Consider the following 15,560-nt stretch of genomic DNA (forward strand, 5'->3'; position numbering starts at 1 on the left):
AAATAAAAGCAGTAAATAGATGTGTGTGGAAATGTTCAAAAACTTTAGTAAAGACATGCAAAAATAAGCATTGTGGTAATATAACCAGATAGTAGGTAAAATGTTCATATCTCAGAAGTTATCTTGAAACTAGTAAATTGGTGAAAATATTTAGAAATAAAATCCACGCCAGGCACGGTGGCTCACACCTGTAATCCCAGCACCTCGGGAGGCTGAGGCGGGTGGATCACCTGAGGTCAGGAGTTCGAGACCAGCCTGGCCAACATAGTGAAACCCCATGTCTATTAAAAATACAAAAAATTAGCTGGGCATGGTGGTGGGTGCCTATAATTCCAGTTACTAGAGAGGCTGCAGCAGGAGAATCTCTAGAACTGGGAGGCAGAGGTTACAGTGAGCCGAGATCACGCCATTGCACTCCAGCCTGGGCAGCAAGAACAAAACTCCGACTCAAAAATAAATAAATAAGTCCAATTTTGACAAGATGTTAATTTAATATATTAATGTAGTGTTACTGATTGACATATCCTTTTTGGTAGATTCATCTGTTGATTCACTCAGAAATTCAACAGCCCAGCACTCAATTCTAGAGAAAGTGTGAATGAAATAATGTACACAGTATAGTGCATGACCTGACCAGCTCTGAGGATATGCACATCCCTTTTGTTGCTGATATGTTGGTTTGCTTTCCCTTTTATATGTTCCCATTGCACCCTGCCATAATAATTAGGAAGTTGATGAAGATGGCTAATGTTTGCTGAGTGCCTACTATGTGCTGAATTCTGTGTGCTTTGAATATATGGACTCATTCAAGTCATACAACAGCCATATAAGCTAGAAACGATTATTTTTCTCATTTTACAGGTGAAGACATGGGCAGAAAATATTAACTAACTTACCCAAGGTACTACCAGTTAAAAATAATGGAGTTGGGATTCAAACCCCTGGAGGTCTGATTCCAGGCCCTTGCCCTTAATATCTATACTCTGTATTCTCCCCATGATGAGACATTTACATTAGTGTAATAGACTCATGTTATGTTTTCTTGTTCACTGTATCTCCTAGCACATTGCCTTGCATACTAAGCAATTTGTAAATATTAATTGAATGCATGAGAAAATAATTACTAAGAATAAAACCTTTTGCTTGTGGAGGATGTTCTATGGAGCTTTAATAGTAACAGATTAAAAAATGCAGACCAGGCTGGGCATGGTGGCTCATGCCTATAATCCCAGCCCATTAGGGGGGACTGTGGTGGATAGATAACTTGAGGTCAGAGGTTCGAGACCAGCCAGGCCAACATGGTGAAACCCTGCCTCTACTAAAAATACAAAAATTAGCTGGGAGAGGTGATGGGTACCTGTAATCCCAGCTACTCGGGAGGCTGAGGCAGGAGAATCGCTTGAACTCGGGAGGCAGAGGTTGCAGTGAGCCGAGATCGCGCCACTATGCTCCAGCCTGGGCAACAGCGAGACCCCGTCTCAAAAAAAAAAAAAAAGGAAAGAAAGAAATGCAGACAAGCTAAGTGCAATAGAGGGATGGCTGTATAATTTACCATCTGTCAATGGAATATTATATAGAGCTACTAAAATCAATTATTGAGGCTCTGTAGCGATACATGGCACATACCAGTATGAAGACTGTAAGAAAAGAGTGCAAATGTAAACAGTGTGGTTAAACTGTAACCTGAACATTGCTCTAGGCTTTACAAATGTGTGAGTATAGATAATGGAATGATCAAATCACATTACGCTAGCCCAAAGCCCTTGCTTGCTTACCTGCACCCCCTGCACCCCTTGCAAGTGTTTCTGATGATCCCCAAGGGCAGCTCCCCTGAATTACGGGATGGTGAAGAAGCTGTGGATTGTGTCCCTTAGCCACCTCATTTTGCAGATGGAGACACTATAGTGTACATAGCGACTTTGAAGTTTTTGATGATTGTTGCCAAAGGAGGCCCCAGTCTCAAGGTGTTTGGTGTTTCTGCAGCCAGCAAATGTTGCTGCATTTTCCCCAAGGGTGACAGAGCCTCGAGATTTAGGAATCATTAGGAGAGAGCCACAGTGATGGCATCTATGATGAAGAATGGCAAGTTAAATTTTATGACATGCCCACTATATGGAGCTCCTTAGGTTATGCAAAGTGTAAAACTAGATCAAATTAGATAGCGCACAGCATTGGTGAGGTTGATAATAAATGTACAGGAAGCTATAAACAAAGTTGAGATGATAAATGGCCTCATCCTATCTGGTGTGTGTATAGGGCTTCATATTTCCTGGGTTATAAACAGAACATGGTATTGAAGCATTTACTACTGCCCGCCAGCATTAAAAATTCATGGTATTTTTTAAATTGTTGTTTGCATTAAGGTTGATATTTTGCACTTGTTGAAATCTGCATTTGCTTTAACATTAGCTCTGTATATGTCGTATTCGATAGCGGGGGATGGAATGAAAATGGTCTTATTGATCTTCAAAGTAAGTAACAAAAAGTAATGCCCTATTTGCTTGACTGAACTAAACCCATGGTTAAAATAGTCTTTAAAGTCAGTGATGCTTTTGTGGGATCTCACCACCATGTTGTTTGTTGATGATCGCCTTGGAGTTCTGAGAGTTGATCCTTTGGAGGAATTCCCTTGTAACGATGTCTCTCCACCCCCAACATTTTTGTAGGTTTTCATTAGTATGTTCCTACATCTTCTGGTATGCTTCTTTTTCCTTTTTTCTTTTTCTTCTTTAGTGATGGGGTCTCACTGTGTTGCCAAGGCTGGTCTCAAACTCCTGACTTCAAGTGATCCTCACACCTTGGCCTCCTGCAGTGCTGGGATTTCAAGCGTGAGCCACTGAGCCTGGCCTCCAGCATGCTTTTATTTGCTTTTTTAAAAAAGTCTGGTCTTTTGTCTAGAGTAATCTTGTCCAACCCCAGCCCATGGGCTGCATGTGGCCCGGGATAGCTTTGAATGCAGCCCAACACATATTTGCAAACTTTCTTAAAACATTATGAGATCTTTCTGCAATTTTTTTTCAAAGCTTATCAGTTATCATTAATGTTAGTGTATTTAATGTGTGGCTCAAGACAGTTCTTCCAGTGTCGCTCAGGGAAGCCAAAAGATTGGACACCCCTCATCTCGTTTAAAACTAATGGCTACTAGGAATATTTGTGAAGCCCTTTAGTTCTTGTGATATATAAAATAGAAAACACCTTCATTATAAAAGAATGAAGCTATAATGTATTTTTACATCTGATGTCAAGGAAATGCATATATTCTTAAAAAAAAAAAAAAACGAAGAGATACTCATTGGTGGGTGCATCTTTAACTTTTTAAAAGCATTTTCTCTTTGGAACTCTGTTTTCTCTTTTGCATGTACTGTGGAGAATACTAGTCTCTTCTCTCACATGTAAAAAAATCTCCGTACCTTCATAATGATTATATAGTGAGTTTTAAATTAAAACTTTAAGGAATTTAACTGGAATCTGGCTAAAAATGTAAAATAAAGTTTAAAAACTCAAAGCCAAGTGTACAGTGCACATTGAATGCACATGCAATAGAAGATCCTGTAGCTATCCTTGTTTTTCCCTGGTTCTGGTTCTGTCTCCTATGATTCAGAACTGCCTGGGTCCTTTGTTTTATCATTTATATTCCTTATGTTTTACTCTGTCTACTTTTACAGACTGCCTGACATCCTTACGGAAAGGAACAGGAATCTGGCCCATGTCTGTATCTGAAACCCAGCTTGTCCCACTGTTTCCTACACTCCAGCTTCATCAGCTTCCTATCAGTTTTGGGGCCTCTCTAAACCACGTCAAGATCTTCACTCATGTTATTTGTTCCTCTCTGAACACCCTTCTGCCAACTTTTCACACTGCTGGATTCTTCCCCCTTTAGGTCCAGCTGAAATCTCACTTCCTTAGACAGGTTGTTCTGGACCACCCTAACAGTTTCTTTGATGGAGTCTGAGTCAGTGGAAGTTAACAGACACATACAAGAATTAATGATAGGCAGTTTTAGAACACAACAACTGTAAATGTTTGTAGTATGAAGGGAAGAAACCAGTCCATATTCTTCTTTCTCGGTCATGCATAGGACTAGGCCTTCCTCGTTCCTCTGTTCTAGCTTTAGAAAAAGGTAACTGTCTTTTTGGAGTCCAGCCTTCCCCCCTACCTCCCTTGGTGATGTGTACTGAATGAAAAGGCAAGCATGTAGGTTTGGTTTTGTGTAGAGTGGCATAGATTCTTTTCTTTCTTTCTTTCTTTCTTTCTTTTCTTTTCTTTTCTTTTTTTTTTTTTTTTTTTGAATGGCGTCTCTCTTGCTTAGGCTCGAGTACGGTAGAGCAATCTCAGCTCACTGTAACCTCTGCCTCCCAGGTTCCAGTGATTCTCATGTCTCAGCCTCCCAAGTAGTTGGAACTACAGGTGCATGCCACCATGCCTGGCTAATTTTTGGTATTCTTGAAAGTAGAGACAGAGGTTTGCCTTGTTAGCTGGTGTTGAACTCCTGGCCTCAATTGAGCTGACTGCCTGGGCCTCCCAAAGTGCTTAGATTACTGGTATGCATCACCGTGCCCAGCTCACTGCAACCTCTTCCTCCTGGGTTCAAGTGATTCTCATGTCTCAGCCTCCCAAGTAGCTGGGACTACAGGTGCATGCCATCATCCCTGGCTAATTTTTGGTATTTTTTAAAGTAGAAACAGGGATTTGCCTTGTTGGCTGGTCTTGAATTCCTGGCCTCAAATGAGCTGCCTGCCTGGGTCTCCCAAAGTGCTGGGATTATAAGTGTGCATCACCATGCCCAGCCTAAGTAGCAGAGGTTTTTAAAGTGAGCAGTGGTTTGCTGTAACATTTAATTATTACATAACATATTTGTTATCCTAAAGCAGAACGAGGAGAGATATCATGTGGTCACTTAACTTTCTAAAAATATTACTACCCGTCACCAACGAGCCCTGCAAGGGATATCAGCAAAAATGCTGAAGGCCTTTAAGGGAACATTATTCTAATCAGAGACAAGTGGGAAAGTCAAGTCAAAATCGTGTGTGTCAGTTCTGCGATAGAACAGATACAGGTTTTCCTTCACATCGAGGTTTGTTTTCCCTGCTCTGCCTTTGCCACAGTAACTTGAAATGGTCTGTCTGCTGGCACAGAAAGCCAGGGAGTGGTCAGAGTGGCCAGGACACTGCTGCAGGAGCATCAAGAACATTCTTAGAGTGCCTTTTGGGACCAAGCAGCCAAAGTATTTTTATAGTCAGCTAAGATAACAGGAAAGAAAGAGGCAGGGTCTACCTTTTTATGGTATAAATTTTTAGAAAATTCAGTTTGCCCACATTTATGAATATTTGTTCATCTAAACAAGGTTCCAGTTTGTGGCACAGAATGTGAATAGTATTCTGTCATTTCAGTTACTTGAGTACTGCAAGTTGTTTTACAGGCCAGAGTGAATGGTGGAATCCAGCTGAAACGCCTGATGTGTTTAAAACCTCCAACTTGTTCTTCCAGCGTGGACCCTTTTGCTCCTTTTGACCTTTTGTAGTTGTACCATGAGATAGTGTGAGTGATTGTCCCAAAATTACGCCTTCTGAAGTAACAGGCTGAAGGCCCACATACCTCTTTTATTTGCAGTAGTAGTTCCCAGGGGACCCTATGGTGTGATATAGTGAATTATGGTGATGACTAGCAAAACGTCAAGCTAACAAGGTTATGGAGAGTCTCAGCCAGCATTCTATAGTTCACCTTCTTGTAATGTTTTCTAAAATATATGTGCCATAACTAGCCTTTTAACCAGCATACCACAAGCATCTCAAGTCAACCTTAAAGATAACTTACTCTCTTCCTCTTCATGTTCTGAGGTTTTATAGAACTCGAGCAGCACAGGTGATATATCACTAGATGATGTTTTGAGAGTGGCATGAACTTTTGAAACAGAAACTGTTCATAGTTGAATTCTAAAGTTTGTAGGTCTATTTTCAATTTGTTTTATTTGTTATAAAAGACTATCTAGGTATAAGAAGACTGCCTGCTGGGCCAGGCGCGGTGGCTCATGCCTGTAATCCCAGCACTTTGGGAGGCTGAGGTGGGTGGATCACGAGGTCAAGAGTTCAAGACCAGCGTGGCCAACATGATGAAACCCCATCTCTACTAAAAGACAAAAACTAGCTGGATGTGATGGCGGGCACCTGTAATCCCAACTACTTGGGAGGCTGAGGCAGGAGAATTGCTTGAAACTGGAAGGAGGAGGTTGGCTTGAGCCAAGATCGCGCCATTGCACTCCAGCCTGGGTGAAAGAGCAAAACTGCATCTCGAAACAACAGTGAAAAGACTGCCTGCCACAAAGGGTTCCACACATACTGAACTGAAACAAAGAGCTTTATATTGTCATTTAGATTTTAGAACTGCTAGAACTGGAAAATAGATTTTTTTCTTATTCATAAAGGGTTATAAATACTGAACTTTTATTGGTTGAAATAAGCCAAGCAGAAACCATTTCCTTTATTACTATAGAGACACAGGGTTATTGGAGTTTAGGGATTATTGCTGTGTCCATGCATGCTAGTACGGTCCTTGAAACAACTGTATGGAAGCTGTCTCAGGGGTTTAACGGTAGATTTAAGTGAAACCAATTAAGTTCATGAGAGATTTCAAAGTCTCCTATTGATACTGGAAATATCTTGTAAAAGTCAATTGGTTACTGGTTCTTTGTTAAAAAAAAAGATGGTGTTGTATATATATATATATATATATACACACATGTGTGTATATGTATGTATATATGTATATATATGTGTATATATATGTGTGTATATATATTAAGTGCACCCATACACACATATTATATCGTAGTATAGATTGATTATAAAGAGTCCTCATCTTAATCAGTTAAAAAATGATGAATTCTGTGACCGTAAGAAATTTTTGCCAAAGCATTAAAAATACTTAGGTAGGTTATCAATATATGGAGAAATATGAAAAAAATAGTACAGCTAATATTTATTTAGTACTTGATAATTTAAAATGTTAGAAACATTGAGAGTTAGAATGTTTTATTTCTTTGAGTACAACTTGGGAATAATTTCAACATATTTGCTTTTCACTGTATAAATTACGATTAGATTATTTCTTTTCTTTTGTGAATCGTCGTACTCCTTTTTGAGTTTGGACAAAATGTTGGAAGCTGATCCAAAGTTGTGAAATATCTGAGAGTTCCTCTAATGCTAAGTCCTTTGGGAATCCTGTTCATTACAGCCACCTTCCAATTTCATGTCCAGTGTTGTCCCTTTGTATTTCTTTCTGTACTTTCTTTTTTGTTCACTTGTACTGGCTTTTGATTATCCACTTTTGTAAAATGTCCTGTGATTTTTATCCCTCTAAGATGAGGAGATAGCAGAACTACCTGCTTTGCTGTTTGTGCCTGAACTGAATACCAGATGTGCGGGGACCAATCACCGACAGGCTTTGAAAGAAGTGACATGATTGGTCATTGGCCGTGATACACATCTGTTATTCACATCACGATTTGTGAACCAAAGTGCTAGCAGTGAAGTCTGTATTTGACGCAATTACTCAGCTAATATACCGTGGTAACAGAAGTCTGAACCACATCGTTGGGGGACTGGTATTAACTAAACTATGGTAACGGAAATTCATGCATATTGGAACCATACCAAGTGAGGAGGGCCTGTATTCCAGTTATAAATTATTTGCAGTACATGTAAAGCTTGGCCTAGCTCCCTTTGCTTTACCCATTACACATTGAGCTCATCCAGTATAGCCAAGCTGTAGTGTAGAAAATCAATTCAGAATTGAACTGAGAGTTTTGAAGTCATTGATTCAACCTTGGAGTTAGCTTTGACTTTCTCTTCTCTTACCCAAGACCTTACAGAGTAGATTGGGCACTAGTGAAAGTGTTTTTCAGACCCCATCCAGCATGGGGAGTTTTAACTTGATTTGCAGCCTGTGCCCTGAAAAAAGTTTCTGGGTTGTCACCTTTGTAATTTTTCCAACTCTCTCCTTCCTCCTCTACTTTCTGCCCTCTTCTTGGCTTGTCCTTTTCCTCCTGTGTCCAGTCATCAAGTTCTACTGATTTCCCCTCCAGTCTTATATTACTGCATGTGTCTTTCAGTTTCTGTTGCTGTCATCCCGATTATATGTTTTTCAACTTGAACTGGAATTGTTTTAATAGTTTCCTAACTGACTTTCCCACCGAACTCTCTCCTTTCCAGCTAATCCCGCGTGCCGTCACCAGAGTAATCTTCCTGGAACACTCTTGCAGCTTTACTTAATCCTCTACTGAAGCCTCTAAAATAACTTACTGATAACAGAATAAAATCCAAAGCCCTTATCAAGCCTGTAATAGCTTTCTTTGTCTAACACAAGCCTCCTTCTCTGAATTTATCACCTGATCTCTTCCCTTCCCTCCAGAACCTGGGGTTTCAACAACAGGTTTTACTCATTATCTCCCAAATATGCCCACCGCCACTCCTTTCTGCACATTGTTTATTCAGTTCCTCAGTGTGCTCTCACCCTTCCAGAGCTTCATCCACATCGAGTCCTCTGCCTGGAACATTCTTTCCATTTGGCCCCCTTCAACTACCTGATTCCTAACATGCACATGTTGATGTTTTCTAAATCTTGCTTAGTTTCAAAAACTTTTCCCAAATGATCTCTCCTGTGAAGTCTATTTTGACTTCCTATTAATGTCTTTTCTCCTCTGTGCAGTTCCAAAGGACTTATATTTCATACTTTCCAGTTACTGCTTATTTGCTGATCTGTATTTTTAGTTATGTGTTATTTAATTTCTCCATTTAGCATTTAAGTCCTAGATGGTCGGGGACTGAATTTTCTATACCACCAAGAAAGGCATTTAACAGAGTGATAGGTATAAATCTGTCCCTTCCCTCATTTAGTATTTTCTTATATATTTTTAGCACTTCTTCTAGACATTGAGCTATGTGCTAGCAGTAAAGCATAACAAGATAACTTCCCAAGCTCACAGCACTCTAGTTGAATGAGGCATACAGAGAAGTAGTCAGTCAATTGTAATGCAGTGAGATGCATGGAATGATGGATAGTGAATGAGATTCGTGGAAACAGGAAGATAAGTGTTAAGCCTAGATGAGGGTCAGTGAGAATGCTTCTAGAAGTGAGGTTCAGGCAGAGTCTGAAAGATATATGGGAATCAGGTAGTTGAAGGGGGCCAAATGGAAAGAATGTTCCAGGCAGAGGACCTAGTGTGGATAAAGCTCTGGAAGGCTGAGAGCACACTGAGGAACTGAATTCAGTTCTATGCAGCTGTATTATAGAGAATGAGGTAAGATTCCTAAGGGGTGAGGTTGCAGAAGATCCCTGTAATGGGCAAGAAGTCGACATCTTTGGTGAATGATTAGGAGGAAGGACTTCCAGGACCAGATGTTTGAGTAGATAAAAAGAGGGAGTAGCATCTAGATTTTTCTTAAGGATCACTTGGTGGCTGGAGGTATTAGAGGGAAGATGATGAGTTCAATTTTGGACATTTTGAATTTGAGGGGCCTGTGAAATATGTACCTGGTGACATATAGTTGTAGACAGCTTGAAGCTCAGAAGAAAGCTCTGACCAGGAAATAAAAATGTGAGTGACATCAGCATATGATAGGATGAAATCATAAGGAAGAGTGTGTAGAGTTAGTGAAGAAGACTTCAAGACCAGACCTTAACACACATCGGTATATAAAGAAGAAGTAAAGAGAGCAAGTCTGCAAAGAATGTTAAGATGGAATAGCCAGGAGGAAGGAGCAAAATAGGTGAGCGAGATGTCATGGAAACCAAGGGAAGACCTAAATCCATCCATTGGATTTAGCAATGTGGAAACCATTCATGATCCTAGTAAGAATAGTTTCTGTGTAGAGGAGGGGCAGGGGATGAGAAAATGTAAACTGGCCCAAGATAGATTGTAGTGTGTTGAGAAGTCAACAAACAGTTATGTTAGAAAGTTTAGTCATGCTGGAGAGGATTTAAAGAGGGTAGAAGCTGAAAGGAAATGGAGCTGAGGATCTTTTATTATATATTGTTTAAGCTACTGAAGATCTGTGATGTTTAAAGGTTGCTAGGAAGAATTCATTAGTGATAAAGAGGTTGACCATAAGCTAAAATAGCCAGAGTTATAACTCCTCTTAAAATTCTTTGCCCAGTGTGTCCTGTTATGTTTCAGTATTCTAAATAAGTTAATTCCAAACTGATTTTGGACTTCAGTGAGATCTTGTTACACAAGATTGCAAATTCCTGTAAAGCATGATTCTCAAACTATTCTACTTTTTTGTTCTGGGTAGCGCTTAGTGTCTTAAATAGAGAAAATTTTCAACATATATTATTTTGTTACTGTTGTTTGTTTATCTTTTGAGCAAATATATTTAATTTTTAATTTTAGTGGGTACATAGTAGGTATATATATTTATGGGATACATAAGATGTTTTGTTACAGGCATGCAATGCATAATAATCACATAATGGAGAATTAGGTGAGCAAGTATTTATTTAATGGCCATTGTATGCCAGACATTTTTCTAGGTGCCAAGGATATGAAGGTTACCAGACCATACATACCTCTTGTTCTCGAGGAGTTTATTATCTAGAGAGTCATTTAATGAAATAATTACAGATTGCAAAAGGTACTTAAAATGACATTGTGATAGACAATAATCATTATTTTCCTATGAACTTCCCTTTCCATTGTTGGAGGGAGAATAATCACAAGCTATTAAAGAGTTAAATGGCCTAAGATGGAAAGAAAAAGATAGTGAGTAACAGAGATTACTTTTGGGATAGTGAGTTTACTCCTTTGTTGACCATTTCTAAAGTTCATGGGACTGTGATGACTGTCATGGGCTGTACGTTTTGCAGGTTTTGTTGGTTCATTGTTACTTATCCTCTGAGAGACTAACCAACTCTCCACATTTTCTCTTTTCCCTTTCAGTTATTTGCCATCTTCCATGTATGAATGGTGGCCAGTGCAGTTCAAGGGACAAATGTCAGTGCCCTCCAAATTTCACAGGAAAGCTTTGTCAGATCCCAGTCCATGGTGCCAGCGTGCCTAAACTTTATCAGCATTCCCAGCAGCCAGGCAAGGCGTTGGGGACGCATGTCATCCATTCTACACATACCTTGCCTCTGACCGTGACTAGCCAGCAGGGAGTCAAAGGTAAGCTTTTTTCATCCTGTCCATTTGCCAAACCTCTGCTAACCTGCCAAACCCACATGGAAGTCAAGGATCTGCAGGTGGCCAGGGCCAGTATTGAAACATAAAGGAGTACATGATTTGTGTCCTGAGAAATGGCAGTAGAGGCAGAATGTGGGCCCATGAATGTGGCTGCAGTACTTTTTAAGCCATAATATCTAGGAAATAAGAAAATAAAAAGGAGCCCATTCTTCTCTAGTGACTCTTAACACCAAGAGCTAATAAATGTTAATGGCACTGTTCTGACAGGGTTTGGGACATCAAAAGATGAGCAAGAGAGTGTGCTGGACCTTAACAGCATTAATAAGCTAGTGGATCACACAGTACCTGCTGGTGAACTTTGAATTGAAGAATGCTTGGTTTTAGTTGTAAACAATCATTTAACCTCACTGCACTTCAATTTGTTCTTCTGTAGAGGAAAGTAAACTAGGTCACTTGGAGCTCGAAAATTCTATGACGAATTCATTCTTTTAAACCTGGCATTTTTATAAATGCACACTTTTAAAAGCGGGGTCATAGAAGTGTTACTGGCTCTAATTCTTTAAAACCTGAATCCTTGCATCAGGAGATGAGATTTTGTTTGACAGCTACAGAAAGTAGCTTGCTATAGATATAAAATAGTGCACTCTGGTACTGTGTGTGTGTGTGTGTGTGTGTGTGTGTGTGTGTGTCACAAGAAGCATAAAAATAACAGGTACTGTGTTTTTTACGACTAAGAGAATTGTGCCTTGTGAAATTGGGTTTCCTCTTTTAATAGAAAAATGTAAATCCTAAAATTTTTATGATAGACATTTTGTGATGGTGTGAATAAATTCAAAAATAATCAAATGCTTGGTCTTTCGGATTAACACTGGCTAAAATTTACCTACTTAGAACAAGCAACATGAATTTTACAGCTTTATAACTTTTGAAGAGTATTTTAATCTCATAAATGTGTTACTGTTAAAAAGTTTTACTTTCTCTCTATAATACAACTTTAAAAAAATAGAAATTCCGGCTTAATTTTTATTTTGCTTGTTTTCTTAAGAATTTTGATGGCTATGCAATGAAATGCTACATATGATACAAATATGTCTACATGTGTGTTGATAAAATTTACTTTCATGCTTTAAAACTTTTGATTTGCCTGTTATTCAGGGCTAACAAGTTTTCCTCCCAATCTGTTTTAGTGAAATTTCCTCCTAACATAGTCAATATCCATGTGAAACATCCTCCTGAGGCTTCTGTCCAGATACATCAGGTTTCCAGAATTGATGGCCCAACAGGCCAGAAGACCAAAGAAGCTCAACCAGGCCATTCCCAAGTCTCTTACCAAGGGCTTCCTGCACAGAAGACCCAGACCATACATTCCACACACTCCCACCAGCACGTCATTCCTCACATCTACCCCGTGGCTGCTAAGACGCAGCTTGGCCGGTGCTTCCAGGAAACCGTTGGGTCACAGGTAAGCGTCATCACTGAGCCTGTTTTAGTAATCTGTTACAGCTGCAGGGTCATTAACAAGAAAGCCAGACTCGATAAAAATGATTTTTTAAAAAAGGGCTTTGACATACTGTGATTCAATGGCCCTATTTTTGTAAATAAAGTTTTATTGCTACACTCATAGCCACATGCATTCATTTACATATTATCTATGCCCATTTTCATGCTATGACTGTAGAATTAAATAGTTCCATTGAGATCATACGATCTGCAGAACCTAAAATATTTATTGTGTGTCTTTTTACAGAAAATGCTTGCCAATCCCTGATGTACAGAATACATTGGTTGGTTGGTTGATTGATTGATTTGGAGCCTTACTCTGTTGTCCAGGTTGGAGTGCAGTGGCACGATCTCAGCTCACTGAGATCTCTGCCTCCCAGTTTCAAGTGATTCTCCTACCTCTGCCTCCTGAGTAGCTGGGATTACAGGCACGTATCACCACACCCGGCTAATTTTTGTATTTTTAGTAGAGATGGGGTTTCACCATGTGGACCAGGCTTGTCCTGACCTCAAGTGATCCTCCCGCCTCGTCCTCACAAAGTGCTGGGATTATAGGTATGAGCTACCCTGTCTGGCTTCCAGAATGTTTCTGGAAGTCCATGATTACCTGTTTCTGTTTTTTGGTTAGGATGATCTGTGTGTAAAACATGTATCAGGCATGAGATATGGTACAGAATGTATATTCTACCAAGGTGTTTGAAAATATTTTTGCCTTTTGCAGTAGTTTTGTTCATGAGTTTTGAATTCATTGTGCAATAATAATTCATGTCATCTTTGACATGAAATAATATTTCATGGTATCTTTTCTTTTCTTCTTTTTTTTGAGATGGAATCTCACTTATCACCAGGCTGGAGTACAGTGGTGCAATCTTGGCTCACTACAACCTCCGCCTCCTGGGTTAAAGTGATTCTCCTGCCTCAACCTCCCGAGTAGCTGGGACTACAGGCATGCATCACCATGTCCAGTTATTTCTTTTTGTATTTTTAGTAGAAACGGAGTTTCACCATGTTGGCCAGGATGGTCTCAATGTCCTGACCTTGTGATCTGCCTGCCTCGGCCTCCCTAAGTGCTAGGATTACAAGTGTGAGCCACCATACCCGGCCTCTTTTATTTTCTTATAAAAATTCAGGCTGGACACACTGGCTCATGCCTGTAATCCCAGCACTTTGGGAGGCTGAAGCAGGTGGATCCCCTGAGGTCAGGAGTTCAAGACCAGCCTGGTCAACATGTTAAAACCCTGCCTCTACTAAAAATACAAAAATTAGCCAAGCACAGTGGTAGGTGCCTATAATCCCAGCTACTCAGGAGGCGGAGGCAGGAGAATCACTTCAGCCTGGGAGGCAGAGGTTGTAGTGAGCTGACCCACTGTACTCCATCCTGGGTGACAAGAGCAAGTCTCTACCTCAAAAAAAAAAAGAAAAAAACAAAAGAATTTATAACTAGCAAGTTACAGTGCATGAGTTATTTGAAGTGTAACTTTAGGCCTATATTTATATCATGAAGTGAGAGAATGGCAAAATTTTCTTTAAAACTCGTCATTGATTGTGCATAGTGAACACAGTCGAAAAGCACTGGTTCCTCCACTTCAGCCACTTGCTGCAGCTTGCTTTGAGAGTATGAGATAACGAGGGAGGCTTCATTCTGTGGTTTCCCTCCTGTCTCTTGGTTATGGTTTAAACCTCTCATGAGAAGACTAGATGAGATACATTTATTATTCCTGTGCCATTTCTTGAATGTCAAATATATATATAGATAGTATGTATCAATGTGAAATATTTGGAGGTAATAGAACTAATTGTTTGTGCTTTAGAAAACTGGGAAACACTTTCAGGTACTAAGTCAATGGTAGGATTGTCACCTTTCTTTTAGGAGGAGGGAAGATTGTAGACCTGAGTGGAAGGCAGATGTGGGATGGAAACAGCATCCATGTGGAGTTGTTAAGACCTTGATTAGAGCCATGAGCACAGCACTGGGTAGGAGGGAAGCGGCTTCCTTATCTGCAAAGCAGAGAGAAAATGTGGGGCTCATGACACTTTGTTAAGATTAATCAAGATAATGTGAGCCCTGCTTTGCAAATATTGTAGAAGTATGCTAATATTAGCTTAAAGAATATTTATCGAAATAGAGTCAAACTTAAGCAGCCATCTACTATGACTGTTTTTCTATCATGTACTTTCAGTAAGATAGGGTCAGCAGCAATCTCGCAGACGCAGTCCTCACTGGCCTGTGGATCCCTGAAATGTGACTACAGGGGACCTAATGTGGCTTTTCATTCCCCAGTTTTGAAATGCTTTTGGGAGAAGGAACATTGTCAATTTAAATTTAGCTTAAAAGTAAAGACAGTGTTTATGCTAAGGGCAGGTTTTGATAATGACATTGGGGCTGAAGATAAACTTTAAACACTCCACAGCTTTGCACTGAATTAGTCTTGGAGAGGGAGGACAGATTTGGTGCCATTTGCATTGTTTAGTCATTCCAGCTCAGGTTGGTCAGGGAGAAAGGAAAAGCAGATCTTTTTAAAATTGTGTGCCCAGTACCTTTCTCCTGGTTTCCAAGTTGGAACACAGATGATAAAAAGCAAGAAAAAGAGGCATAACAAGCTTGTTATTCTTGTATAACATTAGGTGATTGCTAACAAGAAAAGATGAAAAGAAATTATTGACTTGTAAGCCTTAACTAGAGTATACAATTTATAGGAATTGGCTAATTGATGGAGTTATCCAAGTAACTAAAACTCAGTGGAATACTTTTGTCTTATCTGCATACATCTCTGACTTTTGGTCTAAAAGATGCAGACAGTGATCTCAATTCTTAATTCATTTTGCATGTGTAGTCACAAATACACAGCTTCAAAATAAGACCTATTTTTTGGAAAATATTCTC

At 39.7% G+C, this 15,560-nt stretch overlaps 1 protein-coding gene across 11 annotated transcripts in view; it reads left to right on the top strand.

Annotated features, from left to right (window-relative positions):
- LTBP1 (latent transforming growth factor beta binding protein 1) overlaps nucleotides 1–15,560 on the top strand; it is a 476,883-nt gene that overhangs the window by 255,038 nt on the left and 206,285 nt on the right. For all 11 annotated transcript variants that reach the window (XM_039478754.2, XM_039478757.2, XM_039478764.2 and 8 more), the window contains 2 exons: nucleotides 10,934–11,158; nucleotides 12,364–12,638. In XM_039478754.2, the coding sequence (XP_039334688.1) occupies nucleotides 10,934–11,158; nucleotides 12,364–12,638 (500 nt within the window). The remainder of the gene's footprint in view (nucleotides 1–10,933; nucleotides 11,159–12,363; nucleotides 12,639–15,560) is intronic.

This window comes from Saimiri boliviensis, chromosome 1 (genome assembly GCF_048565385.1).
Source record: "Saimiri boliviensis isolate mSaiBol1 chromosome 1, mSaiBol1.pri, whole genome shotgun sequence".
In the NCBI taxonomy this organism is placed as follows: domain Eukaryota; kingdom Metazoa; phylum Chordata; class Mammalia; order Primates; family Cebidae; genus Saimiri; species Saimiri boliviensis.